The 17,529-nt window shown below is 44.1% G+C and overlaps 1 protein-coding gene across 1 annotated transcript in view; it reads left to right on the top strand.

Annotated features, from left to right (window-relative positions):
• The first annotated feature begins 3,959 nt into the window (after positions 1-3,959).
• Positions 3,960-17,529, top strand: part of ABCC5 (ATP binding cassette subfamily C member 5) — a 67,625-nt gene continuing 54,055 nt past the window's right edge. Inside the window, exons 1-4 of the mRNA XM_058812213.1 lie at positions 3,960-4,085; positions 5,282-5,456; positions 16,826-16,986; positions 17,227-17,382. Coding sequence (XP_058668196.1) covers positions 5,328-5,456; positions 16,826-16,986; positions 17,227-17,382 — 446 coding nt within the window. The 5' untranslated portion in view covers positions 3,960-4,085; positions 5,282-5,327. The remainder of the gene's footprint in view (positions 4,086-5,281; positions 5,457-16,825; positions 16,987-17,226; positions 17,383-17,529) is intronic.

Here is a 17,529-nt window from a genome sequence, read left to right as displayed (position 1 = left end):
ACAATGGGATATTAACTCTGTAGCCTAAGTATGATGGATTAAGAATGACTATCCTCAGTGATCTTGTTGATGCTTTTGCTACAAAAATTTTATTTCCTCTGGAACTGTGAAAGTGGATACAAGATACAAAGGAAAATGAATAGCAATGTCTCTTTGCCCTCCAGTTGTTGGCAATTTATACCTACCTATGTGGGCAGCTTGTTTTAATCTGCCAAGCTGCCCACATGGATTGATGGCTCATGTGGCCCAGCTGAGGATAAGTTATTACTTTCCAGAAGAGTGACGTGAAGTAGTTGCAGTGCAATGGGAAAATTTTCGGACTGCTCTGGGAGCTCAAAATCCTGAACAGGCTGTGTGTGGGAGGGAGACTTGGACATGATGGACAATAAAAGATTGGCCACTGCACAGGGATAGAGAATCATGAACAAGCTGATAATGCAGTCTATTCAGACCTCCCTATTTCTGGGCTTGTTACTGTTTGCAGTGCTACAGGCTAAATTTGGTCATGGGACTTCTACTTGAGCTGTCCAATTAATCTGTGAGTTCTGCACTTCATGGCTAAGAGCTCTGATCAGCAAGAGAGTAGAAAACCACTAGCAAGCATAACAACTGTCAGCATGCTCATCAGGAGGGACACACTCAGGAAACTCACGCTGAAAATGCAAGTGTCAGCACCCTGCACCAAGCATCCCAGTGGGGAAGAGTAAGAAGATGATGTCCTCTGCATATGAGGTACATAGGAAAGGGGATTTGGGAGAGGGGGAATGACTGCTCTTCCCAGTGTCCAGATTTGTGTCAAAGCATGACACCTCCTTCAGCACATAAGAAATTCTCTGCTTCCTACTCCTGTGTGTAACAGGGTTTTTCATGGCTGGTCTTAATTGCAATGATGTGAACCCAAACACTGAGCACTGAGTGCAGCCATGCTCCTCAAGCTCAGATGTCCTGAGAAGTCTGTTTTCATCCAGGGTTCAGCTCAGTTTATTCACCTGGGCAGTACCTGCTCCAGTTCCCCAAAGGGCAGATGCAGGTCCTCAGGTCCTACAGGGAAGATGTAATAGGAGAGACAGATGAACAAAGACCAACACTCCCACAAACTGAACCTTGGTTTTCCTGATCAATCTGGAGATGCTCCATTTTCTGCTCCAATGGCTCAAATCAATTTTTTTCAAGCATCGCTTTAGGTTTGTTGCTGATGGTTGTTTTGGTATGGAGGGGAGCAGCTCCTGGACACCTCTAAGAAAACGAATTGTCAGATGTTGCCTCCTCACCCCGGTCTGCAGGCCTTGGCTTTGAAGCTGCTGCTGGCTCTTTGGTCTGGCTCTGCTTTTCTTTTGCAGTCAGGTCTGATTACAGCAAATCCCAGATCTTGAATCAGGGCAAGTTTTAATACTGTACAGGCCTTGTTTATGTAACAGCTCCCATCCCTCAGGGATGAATCCAGGACTCGCAGCACTAAAAGCATTAGCTGCTGCCACTGGAGCTAAAGATGTAACTCCTCTGGCTGGTAGCACCAGTACATTTATAGCCTTTAGAACAAATGCTGGAGGAGACTTGTGACACACTAAAAAGTGGGTTATGCCTACTTAAGCATTTCATCCCACCACTGTACTCAGGGAGAATGTACTCATAGGACCACAGGTGTGAAAATCCTCCTGATGCTGCTGCCAGCCCATTGCCCAGAGCTAGTCTGAGTGTACACATCATTATTTACCAGCAGTGTTCTACTAGCACTCTTGTCCTCCCTTTTTATTCTCAGATCTCTTTCAGTACTGGAGAAATAGAGGACAGAACAAGTGTAGGCAGGGCTCTGGCTCCCTTGGCTTAAACAACAGTGTCTGCTCATCCTTCTGAACTCATTTTGTAATGACTTTGGCATTATGGAGGTTTATATTCTTCTTCCTTTACAGGCATGTGATGCAGAGCCTTTGGGCTTCAACATGTCAGCAGCTCAAAAAACAGCCAGCCACCTCCAAAAAGCAGCTCTGATTGCCTCCACAGCTCAGGGCCCAAAGACATGCTCACACTCAGAACAATTTCAGGTCAACACCCAAAAATACCCATGATTCACCTTAAAGCTTTAACACAGCTTAATTTTCCCCATCATTCATTCTTTGTCCTTTCTGTTTATGCTGTTTAACTACACAGCTCAGTATCTGGACATCTATTTACCCCTACATTCCAGAGTGTTTGGTGCAAACAAACATCAGTTTAATGACTGTTCAGGGATTTACTGTAAATTGCCTCCTGGCTTCCATCCTAAAAATCCACATTTTGATGGGACATAGCATTATAAAGCATGAAGTGCACCTTGAGAGTCTTCCCCAACAAAATGCTAGTCCAACCTGAAACTGCATGATTGTGATTGTGCGTGATTTCCCTGTCTGGGGAAGAGATTGCAGAAAAATGCAGTAGTTACAGTGACATTCGTTCTTGGCTCCTGTATCTGGGCAAGGTATGTCTGTCTGTCAGTTCCCCTGTCCCAAAATGTCAAGAGCACCTGCAATAGAACTGATTCTAATTTTTTCCAGAAATAGAGTCAGAGATCTGCAGGGTGTGTGACCATGTGTGTCAGGGAGCTCTACAGGGATTCTTTGGTACCTTAAGGCTGTCCTTGTTACTTGGACAGTGACACCTTTTACCTTTACCTCTGGCTTGGGGGCTTGGAGGGAATATTCTGGTCCACTTTTATTTCCAGATTCCCATCTCCCTCGTTCACCTGAGTTCATTTCAGCATTTCTATCAAACTGACTCTCACAAACATTCCTGACAGGAGAGCAAGGACTGCGGTGCAAACAGGCACTCGTTACATAAACCACTTAAATGAGACATCAGCCAAATCTGGCTGGTGGAAGGAGGATGTCAGCTGAGGACAGGGTATTTAAACGCAGCAGGGGAGAAGCTACAGCTCAAGGTTTGTTAAGGATATTTACAGCCCTTTGTGAGAGGAAATGCAGCTGTGTCCATCTCCTTCAGTGGCTCCCCTGAGGCGGGGGCTGGACGCCCTGTGTCACACTTTGGGGCGAGCAGGGCTGCTGGCCCTCAGCCACCACCACGCCGGGACACACAGCCGCAGCCTCCATCCCTTCCAGCCGCCAAAGCTTGGCTGCGAAAGCCCTGGGACAAGTTCCCCGTCCCTTTAGGTGCTCTGAGGGAGCTGGAAGGGCAGCGGGGGCTTGGCAAGGGAGCCGTGCCCGGCTCCTTGGGGAGCGCGTCGCAGGCCTGCGGCAGCGGCTGCGGGGGCACGGCCGCTGCGCACAGGAGCCGCTGCTGACCGCGGCCCCGGCCGAGGTTAAGCCCCAGATAAGGGCACGGAGCACTTTCCCCGGCCGAGGGGCTGTAGGTAACCGGCAGTGAGTGACAGGCTGCTGCGAGCCGCGGGCCGGCCGGGAGGGGCGGACACCGAGGCCGCAGCCGCTGCTGTGTCCGCCACACCGGGCAGTGCTCGGCGGCACCCCCGCTGCCGGGAGGGAACCGAGACACCGCTCGCCCTCTCCAGCACCGAGCCAGCCCTTCGGCTCTGCGGGCGGTGTCCGAACAGAGCGGACCCCGATTCTTCCCACGAGCACTGGCTCGGTGGAAGGACCCGTCCTTCCCGCACTGCACGGTACCGCACGGTACGGCACGGCTCAGCAGGTAGTGCGTTGTGCTGCGTTGCGTTACACTACACTGCACTGCACTGCATTGCGCTGCTGCCCTCCCGAGCGGCGAGGAGAGCCGAAGCGCGGTGCCCCGGTGTGCCCGCCCCGCCGCAGGGCCGCCCCGGCGGGCGGCGAACGTTCCAGACCCCCCACGCTGCGGCAGCGGCGGCGGGACGGGGCTGGGCGGGGCGCGGCGGGACGGGGGCGCGGCCAAACGGAGCCGGCCCGCGCGGGGTCTTGAGGGAAATGTAGTTCACTATCCGCAGTGAAGGAGTGCCTAGGTCTGAGGAGCGGACTACATCTCCCGTGGGGCACCAGGAAGGAGCGGCCGCCGCAGCGCCCGCCCGCAGGCGCAGTGGGGACGCCGGAACCGCTATAAGCGGCGTTGTTTGGGTTTGCGGCCGCGGAGCGGAGAAGCTGCGGTGGGGCCGTCGGCGGGCGGAGGTGAGTGCGGCTGGTGCTGGGGACGAGCGAGCCTTGGTGTGGTGAGGAGGCGGCTTTGCTGTCCCCTCTCCTGTCAGGAGCCCGGCCGAGCAGCCCCCTCAGCTCGCCCCCGGTGAAGGGGCTGCGCGGTGCCCTCTCCCGCCGCGCTCTGTCCCGCCCCGGCTGCAGCCGGGCGCACCTGTCCCTGGGCGGGGCGGCTCCCGTGCTTGCGGCAGTGCGGCGGAGACACGGGGGGGCCGGGGAAGAGCGGAGGGGGCTCCCCCGGGCTGCTGGGGGGTGTCCGGCCGGGGGGGCTGTCCCGCATCCCTGCCGCGGGCGGGGCGCGGAGCCCGCGGTGCAGCATCCCCGCCCCGCGGCGCTCTCGTCGGGGAGAGATGAGAGATGCTGCAGCGGCGGAGCCCTGGCAGCCCCGCGCAGCCCGGCAGAGCCGCTGGTGCAGTCTGACCACAGTAGCGCAGGCAGGCGTCTCCCATCGCCTTAGTTGCAGGCGGGTGGCAGAATGCGATAACACTGAGTTGTAAAACAGGGTCTCGCAGAGTGGAGTGATTTTTGTCTTCCAGGCTCTGGTTCTCCTTCTGACCTTTCAGTGCAGTTTGATAGACTGGGTGGAAACCTGCAGCACTGAAGGTGTGACTCATTCCTGTGCACGTCTGTACTTAATTATAGCTCAAGCCTATGGAGTAAGTGAGCAATGCTATGGAAAAGGGACACAGTTTTCTCCAGAGTGTTTCTACTGACTAATGTTATTAAGTGATCTCTCCAGAGAGATTGGTTTTGCAAAACCTTGTACCAATGAATTATTGTATATATGTAATTTCAAACTCTTTACAAAAGATTTTGGGGATTTGGTCTTCCCAGGCAAGTTTCTCACAGTTTCAGCTAAATGCTGTAGCTATTGCTTTAATCTGTCAGATTGCATAATTGTGTTTCAGAGATCTAAGGGAGGAACTATGACAGCGCTCTAGTGCATTGAGGATCATTGTACTATTTGATTACCTCAGGGTATGTTTAAACTAGTTCATGAGAAGTTAGTCTTGCATGGACTTTGAAAGCCACGTTATTATGGCGCTGTTGTAATATAACTCACTATTGCGTATTGATTTTGATTCTGAAAATTAACTTTAAAAATAGGTGACTAAAAGTAACTGGTGTATTTGTCACGGCACATAATGAAGGGGAATTTAATTGTTTTTCAGATACTTGAGGTGAAAGCACACGTGTAAACCCTGGCGTTTACAGAAGATGAAAGACATCGACATAGGAAAAGAGTACATTATACCCAGTCCTGGGTATAGGAGTGTGAGGGAGAGAGCTGACTCGGTGCAGCATGAAGAGCAGGAAGAGCCTACTTTTCAGCATTCTAAACTTAAGGTCAGTTTCTTTTTCATTGTTTATTTTGCAGTCTTTCTGCTTATTAAATTGCATGCAGCAGCCTTTTTGTTGTGCTAGCTGTATATAGATTTGCTGCATTGAAGGTCAATAATGAGTATTGCCTATTGTGTGGAAGAGGTCATTCCAAAGGGTGCTGTAGCTATTTTGATACCAGGTCTTAGCACTTACTAAGCATTTTTCACTTTTAAGTGTGGCTTTTCAGTAACATTTGAGCAAAACTTTTTTCTAGTATTCAGCTATTGATGTGAATCAAGGAAGTTTTTTAAACCTTTGTGTTTTAGAGAATCATTACAACCAAGGAAGAGCAGTGAAGCACTCGGCACAAATCATGCACCATTCAGTGTTGGCAGCTGAAAAAACTCTTAATCATGCCATGGTTGTTTCAAGGATTAATTTTTTAAAACAGATGTCTAGCTTGCTCTAGTAGCTTGACTTTTTTACTTTCCCCTCAGATGAAAGTAATTATTATTGAAGGTGTTCTTGAACATCTGTGTATTTAACATGGTGAGGTATCATCATAATTCTAGTTTATTTTGAGAGCTGGGTCTTGAAATAACCACTGGCTTAAAGCTAGCCTGTCATTGTTCAGAGCTTCTAATTTTTAAAGCTTGTTTTCACTAGGAAGAGTGCATATACTACCAAGTGCTATTAGGAAAAAGGCTCAGAGAAATGGAAACACCCATGCTGATGAAAGATATGGTTAGAAACTAATAACCTCTGCTAGCTGAAGAAGGTTAAAGGTATTCCAGTGCTAGCATTCAGAGCAGCTAATATTTTCTTGCATATCCTGTTCTTGACCTTTTCTGAAATACTCCAAGGACTGATATATATGTATACACACTGTAGATTTTTCTCAAGACAAACAAATAAAGTTAATAGTGCTTCTGTCTGATTTTTCACAATGATGAGTTCCTTGCAGGTGTGCTGCTGGTCATTCCACGTAGATTTTCTGTGAGAGGGTTGGAAATAGGGGAACTTTCTGTATTTGTAAGGAGGAATTGTGAAGACCTCTAGAGAGGCTTAATCTTTGCTGGTTACAGTAGCTGCTGAGATACTCTATTTCAGCTTCCCTCCTTTCTGTGGGTTTGAGGGTTTCCCAGGGCTGCTCTGCTGATTGGGATTGGAGAGCTGAGCTCTGCAGCAGTGAGTGCAGCCTGCAGGCCCTGCAGCTCCAGTGTCCCCACAGGCTCTATGACTCAGCAAGTGCTGCTGCCGTGTTCAGCAAGGTGGTGTCTGATTGCATTACAGCAGGCACCGATGCACAGCCGAGCCCTCAAGCCACCGTGTGGGTTTTTATGTTATGGCTTTTGTCATGTTGATGTCATGGGCTTGCCACCCACCCTGCCCTGTCCAGTAGCAAATCTGCTCTGTCAAATTACTGGTGACAACAGTGATGCCATTGGTGGGCAGCTCTGTTTCCTGACCAGTGGCAGTGGAGTTCAGCAGTAATCATTGCATGTTATCTCTCCCTTTTGGTCTGCATCATATAATCAGGATTTAACTTTTAAAGAAAACAAGCCTTATCTTACCTGTAGATTTTTAATTAAATGAAACCATGAAACCAGCATATTTGTGGGTACTTTTATTTTTTTATTCCTTTTTTTTTCTTTTCTTTTGTGGAGACTGAAAGTCAGCTAAATCCTGCATGTCTGTACAGCCTGGCATGAAAACCTCTGTGAGGCAGCTTCATGTCAGCTTCTCTGTTGCTGGTCTTTTTTACCCTTTTACCCATTCCATTTGATATGCTGCCTATGACTACAGGGTAGTACACACAGATAATTGATTGCAAAACAGGGGTTCTGTGAACTTGTGAATACTGATGTAAGAGGAGGGCTTACCCAAGCTCATACATTGAACTTTATCTTGTTTGTTCTCTTTGAGTAGAAGAATGAACTGAACTTGTTTTGCTAATGGCATCTTATGGCTCTGATAGGATTCCCACTTTACTTGGCCATTATCTTGTTCAGTATGCCAAGGTTGTGTTAATTTCTAGCTCAGACGTTGGTACCGTTTTTGTTTTGCTACCCTTGCAGCTCGGGTGCAGACACAAACACAGACACAAACAGCTTTGAATTTGTTGCTACATGTCAGTGAGATAAATCCTGCTTGCTTGCAGAATACTATGGTTAAGTAAAAGGAGAGGTATTCATAACACCTTATCTAAGGTAGGCATTCATGTTTGTGTACCAAGTTTTTCCCTTTCTAGTTGAAACAAGCTCTGGTTTCAGCAGCGTACTTGGCTTAGGGAAGAGCAAAGACTCCCCTTTCATAAAGCTGAGCTTTGTCTGTTTGGTTAAGCACTTTCCCCCTGCATGTAAGGAAATGGTAGAAGCTGTGAAGAAAATGGTGTTTCAAGGGAAGAGAAGGAACTCTGTCCTTTGCTACTGTATCTTTTGTGGAACCTGGATTGGGTTAGATGCCCAAATTGACTTGGCACAGCTGGTGGCAGAACACCACAGAGAGCTGATGTGATGAGGAAGGGTAGGACCACAGCAGTTCAGATAGAGGGATAAGCCTGTAGTGGAATTCTCACTTGGACAACAGGGTCCCAGTGTACCATCAATAGAGATGTTGTGACTCTCAAATTTCTTGTAGGAAATCTGGCTCAGGATTTGAATTAGGTTGACCAGAAAATGACTAAGCTGTAAGCATGATCTGTATTGCCAGGAACAAGCTGCAAGCAGATGTAGGCTGTTATTTCACCACGAACTTCAGATCTTTGTGGAAGGCAAGTTTAAGGCTGTTGTGCAGCAGACTTTGACTGCATGAGGTGGCCTTCTTGCTAACATGGTGCACTCTTATAGGGTGAGGTTGAATCCTCTGTGCTCTGGGGACAGTAGTCAAGGGCCACTGGTTCATGGCCAGTGGTGATGACTGCTTCTGGCAGGGCTACAAGTACATTTGGCTGATCAATAATATGACTCATTGGGTTTTTTGTTGCCTGTATTGCTGCATTTTCTGTATCCTTCTTAACTTGAAGCAGACAAGTCTAGTTGATTTTTCTGGTCATGATCTTTATAGGTGAAAGACCTGTTTTCAGGTCCTGGTTTTGGGACCATTGAGCCAAGGTCCCAGAGCTTTGTGTGTCTCTTCTTTGCATTGCAAAAGGTTATATTCAGCTTTCCATTTTCTGTCCTGAAACCTCCATTCTTGTGTTTATTTCCAGCTGAAAGGATGCTGTCTCAAACCACCACAAGTGTGTTCATGACAATAGTGAAAAAGAACTTGCAATTCTTTCCTTGGAAGCTTAAATGCTGCTTGGTCACAGCTTGAAAGATCACATCTCTGAAAGACAGGAGCTTTTCAAATAGGCTTCCTGGAATCATAATTGAAATAATTCTGCAGTATAAGTAGGACTAATCCAACATTTCCTGGCACTTAATGGGAATGTTGCTATAGAAATATGGACCTTTGAAATAGGTGCTTCAGGGCTGAAATTCAAGAAAAAATTATTCAGCTTGTGAATACATATATTCACCTCATGAATAAGTGTCTGCAGTGTGTTCTGATAACAATTGATTTTTAAGTCTTTGGAGACCTTAATGTAGCTTACAAAAGACTCTGAACTACATGTTCCCCCTGCATAGTACCACACTAATTGGGCTTATTGTTTGTGGGGACATGCCTCTGCTGGAGAACTTGTAGGTGCACTTGCTGCCTAGCACAGCAGTGAGTGGTCTTCATCTGTAAAAGCTGTTACATGACCAGTGAGTAATAATTAAGGGATGTTTTGAAATATTGATTTGTACTTACACCTTTAGGACTTTCTGTTCTCAGAATGTGCCTGTGCCCTTCAATTTACATCTTCAGTAATTTTATGTAGTTTTTCTCATGGAAGCAGTGTATTCTGGGGAGGACAGACCCCACTGTCCATGAAATATGCTATAAAATCACAGATGAGGAAAAGAAATAATTTATTTTTGGAATGCTCTTGGAATTGGCTTGTCTCAAATGTAGATTTTATTTGATGGAATAGCAGGCAATAGAATTTAGCTTTCCTACCCCATTACAATAGAGGAGGATATGACAACAAGCTGCTTCTATGATATACAGAGCTTATGAGAACTCAATTCTTAGAATTCAACTTCCCACGTTAACAATGCTACAGCACTTATTTACAAATTGTACTCCAAGCTGTAGTTGGCTCTGGCTGGAATGTACTGTTCAGGATCAAGTTCTTGCTGCTGAAGGATGATGACTGCATCTGTGGTGAATCTCAAGTGCAAATTGCTGTGTTTCAAGGCACCAGCCAGGGAACTGTAGAGATCACTTCAAACGTGCAGGAAATGTGTTGCTAACTTTAGCTAACAGAAGCCCTACTAATATTCCTGTCCTTACCTTGATCTCTTGTTTTTCAGGTTTGTTTCTGACATCTTTTGCCCAAGACAACAGGGCATGTGATCAGAGCTTGTTGGAACTGATGTAAATCCTTCAAGCACAGATAGCTTTGAAGTGATTTATCACTGAGTATTTAAATAGATCAATTCTGCCTCAACCTCTCTGAAGCATCTGAGTGTCTGAGTCAACTGAACAACAGGTTAAAAATAGGGGTGTGAGTGTAGCCTGGGTGCTTCTGCCTGTGCACTTCCAAGTCCTAGACTGCTTAACTATAAACTGTTATTTGTAGCTGAAGCTGCTGGATGTGTCTGCATATTTTCATAGCTAAGTAAACACTTTTTTACTTTTTCAGGTCAAATGAAATAAAAAATTTAAAATCTTTTTTTGCAACAGTTCTATTATTTTTGAGAACTTTGAACACAATCAGACTAGGTGCAGAAGCAAACACTGGTGGTACTTTCTAAAAGTACATTAATTCCATTATATCCCCAAAGAACTGAGCATATTGGTTACCATCATGTTTTGTTGTTTTACCATTGAACTTCTGCTAGTAAAGCAGTCACTGACACAGTAATCACAGAATCAAGTGATTCTGTCAAGGATCACTTGATGGAAGATCCTAGAATTGTTTAGTGTATGCTTTAGGATGACCCTCTAACCACACTGAAGAAGGGGTATCTCTACCTTCTCTTCCATGCCTAGATGCACATATGCACCAAGGAGCATATCCACAGCCAGTCATGTATCAAAAGTTTATCTGACACTTGGAGGGGGGTTTATGGTATCAGAGATACCACTTAACAGGAGGAGCAAAAAGATGAGGTCTGTGACTGGGCAGAGACATTTTCTAGAGGAACAGTGATATTCTGGATAATTTGCAGCTTCCTTTGGAATGTGACTGCCTTCCCTAGTGCACAGCCATCTTCTTTCCAAGCCTTAGCCACATCATAAAACCTCAGCTCTGACCACATGCTGGTATTGTCTTTGACTACTGTGGGTTGCTGTTCCTTTGTTCAAAGCAGATTTCTAAATCAGCCTGCTCGTGACCAGAAGTGTGTAAGGAGTAGATTAGCTATCAGTGAAGGAAATCTTGCAGTGTCTTTTCCATTGTGGTGTTCTATATTAGCGCTGCAGACATTCTGCTCTATGGCTGTTTCAGAAACTCAGTGTACAGCTATAAAGTGTTCCCAGAAATGTTCACTGCATCTATGCCAAACTATTGGTGAACTTAGCTTGAAGCAACTTAAAATTCACATATATGTGGGGGGTTCTGATGTCTTGGGACACTGAGATGGTTGTTAGTTTTTGGGAATTTGTATCCTAGTGATAAGGAATAGTCAGTCAGTTGTGCTCTGAGCCACAGACAGCAAACAAGCTGTTCCACAAACAAAATCTGTGTTTCAGTTGTTTTTGAGGATGAAGGTTAATGAATTTCAAAGTCAACATGTTTAGAGCTCTGTGATGTTTAGTTTGAATGTCCTAGTTTACTGTTTGCTTTTGGAAGTGTGTGTTGGTGCAGGAAGGTGAGCTCAGTACAAGATTGTTGTATTAGGCTTGATAAATGCTGTGGTGTCAAGGCTTCTGCTGTCGCTTGTTGATTCTACTCAATAGAAGTTGAAGTTCAAGGTCTCCCTGGATGCTCCATGCACTGTACAAAATTCTCCTGTGTAGCTTCTATTGTGACCTGGCTTAGGCATGGCCTGAATAAGGATTGTTACTGAAGAACACCCCCAGCATATGTCAGGGTGTTGGGGTGGTTCAGGAGAGCAGAGCTTACCTGAGCAAGGCAGGAGCCAGATTCTCAGCCTGTGCTGTGTTGGGTTGATCTGCTTAGTGAGGAGTTGGTTTCCCATCTTTGTAGGCAGAGACATGTGGGTTGCCAATTCTAAAGCTGGTTATTAACAATTCCACAGGAGTCTGCTGTTACTGTGCATGAGCTATGTAGTTCCAGTGCTGGATGATCAATGGGCAGCCTTATTTTGAATGAATCCTAGAACCTTTGCTTACAAGATCATGAATACTGGTTTTAATGCAAAACAAGACAGGAATTCATGGATACCACAAGCCTAAGCACATGCATCACTGCTTATCAGATGCATTCATAGCAGCTACATTTCCAAAGTCCTAAAACAAACACTTCATGCCAAACTCTATATTTCTTGGATTGCAGGAATAAGTGGATTTGCTAGGAAAGAGTTGAGAACATCTCACCTCAAAGCTGATGCTGGCCAGAATTCAAGGGCAAGGTAAAATAAGAAATATTCCTGTAAGAAGCTGATATACCCGTCTTCACCAGGGATGTTTTGTGCCTCAAGTGAAAGTGTTCAATATATGTGACTAGAATACTCAGGCTTATGAGATGCACATAGCCTGACCTTGTTTGGCTGCAGAACCTTGATATCAGTACCAAGCACTATTGGGAAACTTCTGCTTTAACCTGAGGATGCATAAACCCTGGCTAGCTTTGAAACCATGACTCCAGTGTTAATACAACTTCTGCTAATCCTGGCCCAGAAAAGTAACAACGGATCTGGTGTAATCAAGTCACATGTAACTGTTAAAGTGGACTCCAAGCTTTCCTATCTCTGAACTGTTGTGGTAAATCAGAATGTTTCTCAACAGTTAATTTGTATCTTTTAAGTGAAATATGACGCAGCTGTACTTATTCCTGCATTTGGCTTTGTGTTAGGTGCTGTGAAGAGCTGTTCTTCCAGGTAGCAGAAGCTGAGAAGGCAGCAGAGACATGAAGTTTTATTTATGCCCCCTTTTTCAGGAGGTTGAAGAAAATGGAGTCTCTGACTTCTTGATCTGATTCTTCCATGGAAATTGTAACCATAATTTCTAGGCATCTGACACTGTCTGATGGTCTCACCTTGGTGCTGTGTGAATGCAGCTGTGCTGTCTGTACTTTGCAGTCAATGTGTGCAGGTGCCTAAAGGATCAATGTCTCCTTCCTGACAACCACTGTCTGATCTAGCCCAGTGCCTGCTCCTTGTTGCTCCAGCGTCAGGGAGACAGCTGGTATGGGTGGATGATACACCAAACTAGTCTTAAATAGGCTCATGTTTTAATCAGACAGGGTATTATAAAGTATCCTAGCTACAGAGAAGGCTGGGAGCCTAATGCTGCAAATCCCCTTGTTAATATTTTTATAGATTGTGCATTGCATCAAATCCAGTGAAAGGAGAATTGTCTTAGTAGACCATCAAGTTCATGGTGCATTGCTGCGTCACCAAGCAGCTGCGGACTTGACAATGCTTGGACCTGCAAACCTATTTGATTTTCAGATGCTCTGGGGTTTGATGATTTGCAGTCTGGACAATGCTTTAGGGGTTGCCTGTGCTACCTGCAGAAGCAGTGTATATACCCTTTACTCCTTTGTGGAGGTATTCTTGGACCCAGAGGAATTTCTGGGAAGAATGTAATTAATACTTCAAAGGATCTTTTCCTAGGCTCTGGTTTTTTTTAGTTGTGCTTAAGCTAAATGGAACAGTTGGTTTGTTGCTTCCCTTCCCCAGCCCATACAAGCCAATCACTAATCTTGTTTTGTAACACCAATCTTTTAATGAAGTCTTTAAATATTTTTAAATTGCTCTTCATCCTGGAGTTGTAAAATGGTGAATGCTTTAAGCTCTGAGCAGATCTGGTGATGATGGAATTATCTCATCACATGCCCACCTAGTTCTGAGCTCTACTCTTCTGGTCTCTGGGTTTCCCATTTGCCTCTCCTTGCTGGGAACTTTAAAGGCATGAGGAAGCCTGCTGAGCTCTGGCTGCTAAGTGCAAGAGATAGGAGTTCTGTTCTGCAGTGTTGCAGCTCAGAGACCTTTACAACTTAAATCAAACAATTTTAACTCTGTAATAATAATTCAACCACAGTAGCTTTAGTATTCTATGTCAGTTGCAAGGATTATTTAAAAAGTAGTTACAGGTCTGTTCTAGTTTCCTGTCAGCTGCTGGTAGGACCAGAAGAGATGCAGCTTCTTCCCTGCTGTGATTTGAGCCCTGGAAGGTGTTCTTCCTTGGGGAAGAAGGGACAAAGCTCTTTGGGGGGTTTGGGTTGTATGCACATATCAGATTCTCTAGCTCTCTTTCTTCAGGCTTTATGTACCTCTCGAATACCTGTACCTTTATTCCTTTTATCTAGCCAGCTGAAAAATCTTAAGTTTATGCTATTCCAAGCCCCATTGTTATTACTGCTCAAGGAAAGTAAGTTTAAGTATAGTACCCTTTTTGAACTGAAGTGACAAGAGGCATAGTCTGGTGTTCAAAAAGGGTGCAAACCCTAGGGTTTTTTAAGTGTTATGCTAATGTTTTCTGCTTTATCCTTTTTGTCTTTTGTAATAATTCTTCATTTTTTTGACCTTTTGTTGGTGCTGAGTAGTCATCTGCTGTTTCTCAATGCATGTCTGATTGAATCTTCCTCTCCCAGTTAGCAATATCTGATTTAGACTTGTTTTGTTTCTGTGAGCATTTCTTTGGAGTTATCAGTACCATGTTGTATCACTCATTTAATTGCTTGTTTTGGCATATTAATAAGTTGATGAATTAGAAAAAGTGCATTTTAATTTATTTTTTATGTTTATTAGACATTTATTTCAAGAGCAGAGCTGGAGCCTGTTGTAGCACATTAGTAATGTCTCAAGGCATTGGTTTCCAAGAAAACTGTGCACACATGAAGGCAATCAGAAAACCTAATCAGAAACCTAAATTAAGTGTTGGGGTTGTTTTGGTTTTTTTACTTCAGTCTTTTGTTCCTGAAGTGGATTGTAGAACAACTTAGGAGCCTCACTTCTTCCTGATAAACTCTGCTTTGAAGATTTTCTAATCTTCAGAGAACTACACAGAACTCTGGAGTTGTTCTTAAATCCTAATTGTACAGTGGTGTGATGCATTTGTTTCTTGGTAGGGATGTGGGATTTTGACAATCTCACCAAGATGGAGATGAGCAGTGCTCTCAGTGTGGTTGTGTTTGTCTCTATGGCAAGACATCATAAAGGCAGTGCCCTTGTCTTTATCAGTCCAGCTTTTCCACATTTGCTGAGAGAACTCTTGAGCAGCTCTGAAGAGTTTAATTATTTTTCACAGTGATTGTTTATGAATATTATCTTTGGACTGTCTAAACCCCTTGCAATTGTGCTTACTTATTAAAAAGCTATTCTTGTTTCTAAGTGGGTGAATCTATTTTTATGCTCATCAACATAGTGTTTTCTGTTTTGGAAGTTTTTTTTTTTTTAACTTATAGGCACTTTTTTGGTGTGCTCCAAAAATCAGTGTTTATACAACTAGTTTATGGCATCACTTAGAAACAAGTGTGTTATCAGCAACAAGATGTTTGGGCAGATCTGCCCTGGGCCTCTTGTGGGGGTAACACAACAAACCAGTTAAAAATTCCTCTGCTGTATCCAGAAAAGAGGTGGTGCAGAACTCTTCCCTGCTACTGACTCCTTTGGGATGTTTATGGCAGGTCCCTTATTAATGCTAATTTGCATGGTTTAGTAAGACAGTGTTGCCTTAGTGAGTCAGTAATTTAATATAAATTGAGTGAAAAGTCTTTTAATTCAGATTTCAAGTACTGTGTATTTTGAGTCACTCTGTGTCATAAGGTTTTAATATTCTTTTGTTTCTGTGTTATTTGGCTATTTTTCTTCCCATAGCTTTAGGTGATAGCTTAGCAAATATGTTTTTTGAGATAGAACCATGGATTGTTGACACCATGCTTAGACACTGTTTAAGTACTTTGGTTAAGTAAATAAGGGACAGATTAATGACATTTTCAGTTTCCTGTTCTTATCCTTCTCATGAGTGGAAATAGTGTCTTAGTGTGCTATACTATTACATGTTAACATGGTACCAAGACCATGGTAAATGGTGACACTTCCAAAACAGGACTTGGAAGTCAGGAACCAAGTGTTTGCATTTAATCTGTGTAGGAGGCTACAACGCATCGCAGTTGTTTCTTTTCAAGGAAACAAGCTAACTTGGCTCTGATAGGTCAACTAATAAAGGTAGAATCATAGTATCTTTGTAAGACCTTCAGGAAGATGTTTACCTCAGAATTTTTTTTCCCTACAAAGTAGCACAGGTGTAATAAACTGGAATACAAGCATGTAACGTGGTTCAGCAATAAATGGTACATCAAGTTAGCAGAACCAGTCAAGGGCCCTCTGCCAGTACAGATAACAGGCTCATCTCCTCATGAACTTTTGCCACATCTGGCTGCTCACCAAAAGATTTGTTTGAACTTTGCAACATTTTGACTATCCTGTATCACTGCTGTTCCTCTGCTTGGATTAGCATTTAAGTCTGCCTTTCCCTAGGGCTATGGAAACCCTCCCCGAGATAAGGTTTGCCCTTTAAGTAAGTGGCTGTTACCAAAGTTGCTGAGCCATTGAGAAACTGTGCCTGGGAGCAGAGAAAAAAATTGTAATTTTTGTTACATTTAGATTAGGGAAAAAGAGAAAAAACCAGGAAATTTGATAAAAGTAAGTACAATTCTACTTAGTGTGTATTTGTTTTTTAAAATTTAATCTAAAGTGGTTTTGAAGAAGAGACTTTAGTAGAATTCTGAAAATACTTTGTATTTTCTGTGGCTAAGAATATCTAAATTATACTAAGAGGGTATAAATTCATCAAGGAAATGTCTTAATTTTACTGCATAAGCCAGTCATTGATTTCCTGAGCTAATGTCATAGGTACTTGATGTTGTCATCTTTCTCTATAGTATTCCCTGTGGCAGGATTAGTCTGGTCTATCCATTTATCCTTTGAATGCAATGGTGCAATACTGGTACTGATTTGTTTTACAAATGCAGCAGTCTAACACAGATCTAGAAGCTGTGCCTTCCATGACTTTGCTGCCAGGATGAAGCCTGTGGTCTAAGACATTGAAATGACTGTGAGTGTTGCACAATAATTTGCAGAAGAAAGAGGTGCAAAATTGCTGGAGATGGGAGTCATGGACTTCAAATGTAGTTTTGAAGTCTGAATCTGTTGTCTTTCTTGTAAAAGCAGATTGAATGCCAGGATGCCTTGGAAGCAGCAGCTCGGGCAGAGGGCCTGCCACTGGACATCTCTGTGCATTCCCAGCTGAGAATGCTGGATGAAGAGCATCACAAGGGCAAATACCACCATGGTCTGAATGCACTGAAACCCATACGGACCACTTCCAAGTACGTCTTTAGGCTACCACAGAACTCATACAGCATTTGCTTTTCAAACCAAAAGCAGAATTGCAGATGTAGGTCTGCTGACTGGTACTGGAAACATCAGAATTTGTTTAGCAAGTGTGGCTGGCATGGACCATTTGGTACTCTGAGTGCTTTCAATGAGAGGAGGCTTTGTTTTTCTGGAAGATTGACATTTCCTGTTTCCTTTTTCATTTGTTTGTGATTTTTCTTTAATTCTTTTAGACACCAGCACCCGGTTGATAATGCTGGGCTTTTTTCCTCCATGACCTTCTCCTGGCTCACTCCTTTGGCCCACAGAGCATACAAGAAAGGGGAATTGTTTATGGATGATGTGTGGTCTTTATCAAGGCATGAGTCTTCAGATGTCAACTGCAGAAGGTGAAGACATATATTTCATTATTATTTTCTTGTTTCCATTTATGATGTTATTACGTGCAGGCAATGGTATAGTGTTGCCCTAGAAGAACAGCACTGACATTTTGTTTTGCCTTTTTCAGAATGGTGGATTTCACTTCCATCTTTCAG

Source organism: Ammospiza caudacuta, chromosome 11, assembly GCF_027887145.1.
Source record: "Ammospiza caudacuta isolate bAmmCau1 chromosome 11, bAmmCau1.pri, whole genome shotgun sequence".
Classification (NCBI taxonomy): Eukaryota; Metazoa; Chordata; class Aves; order Passeriformes; family Passerellidae; genus Ammospiza; species Ammospiza caudacuta.
This window is presented reverse-complemented; position numbering and strand designations above follow the sequence as displayed.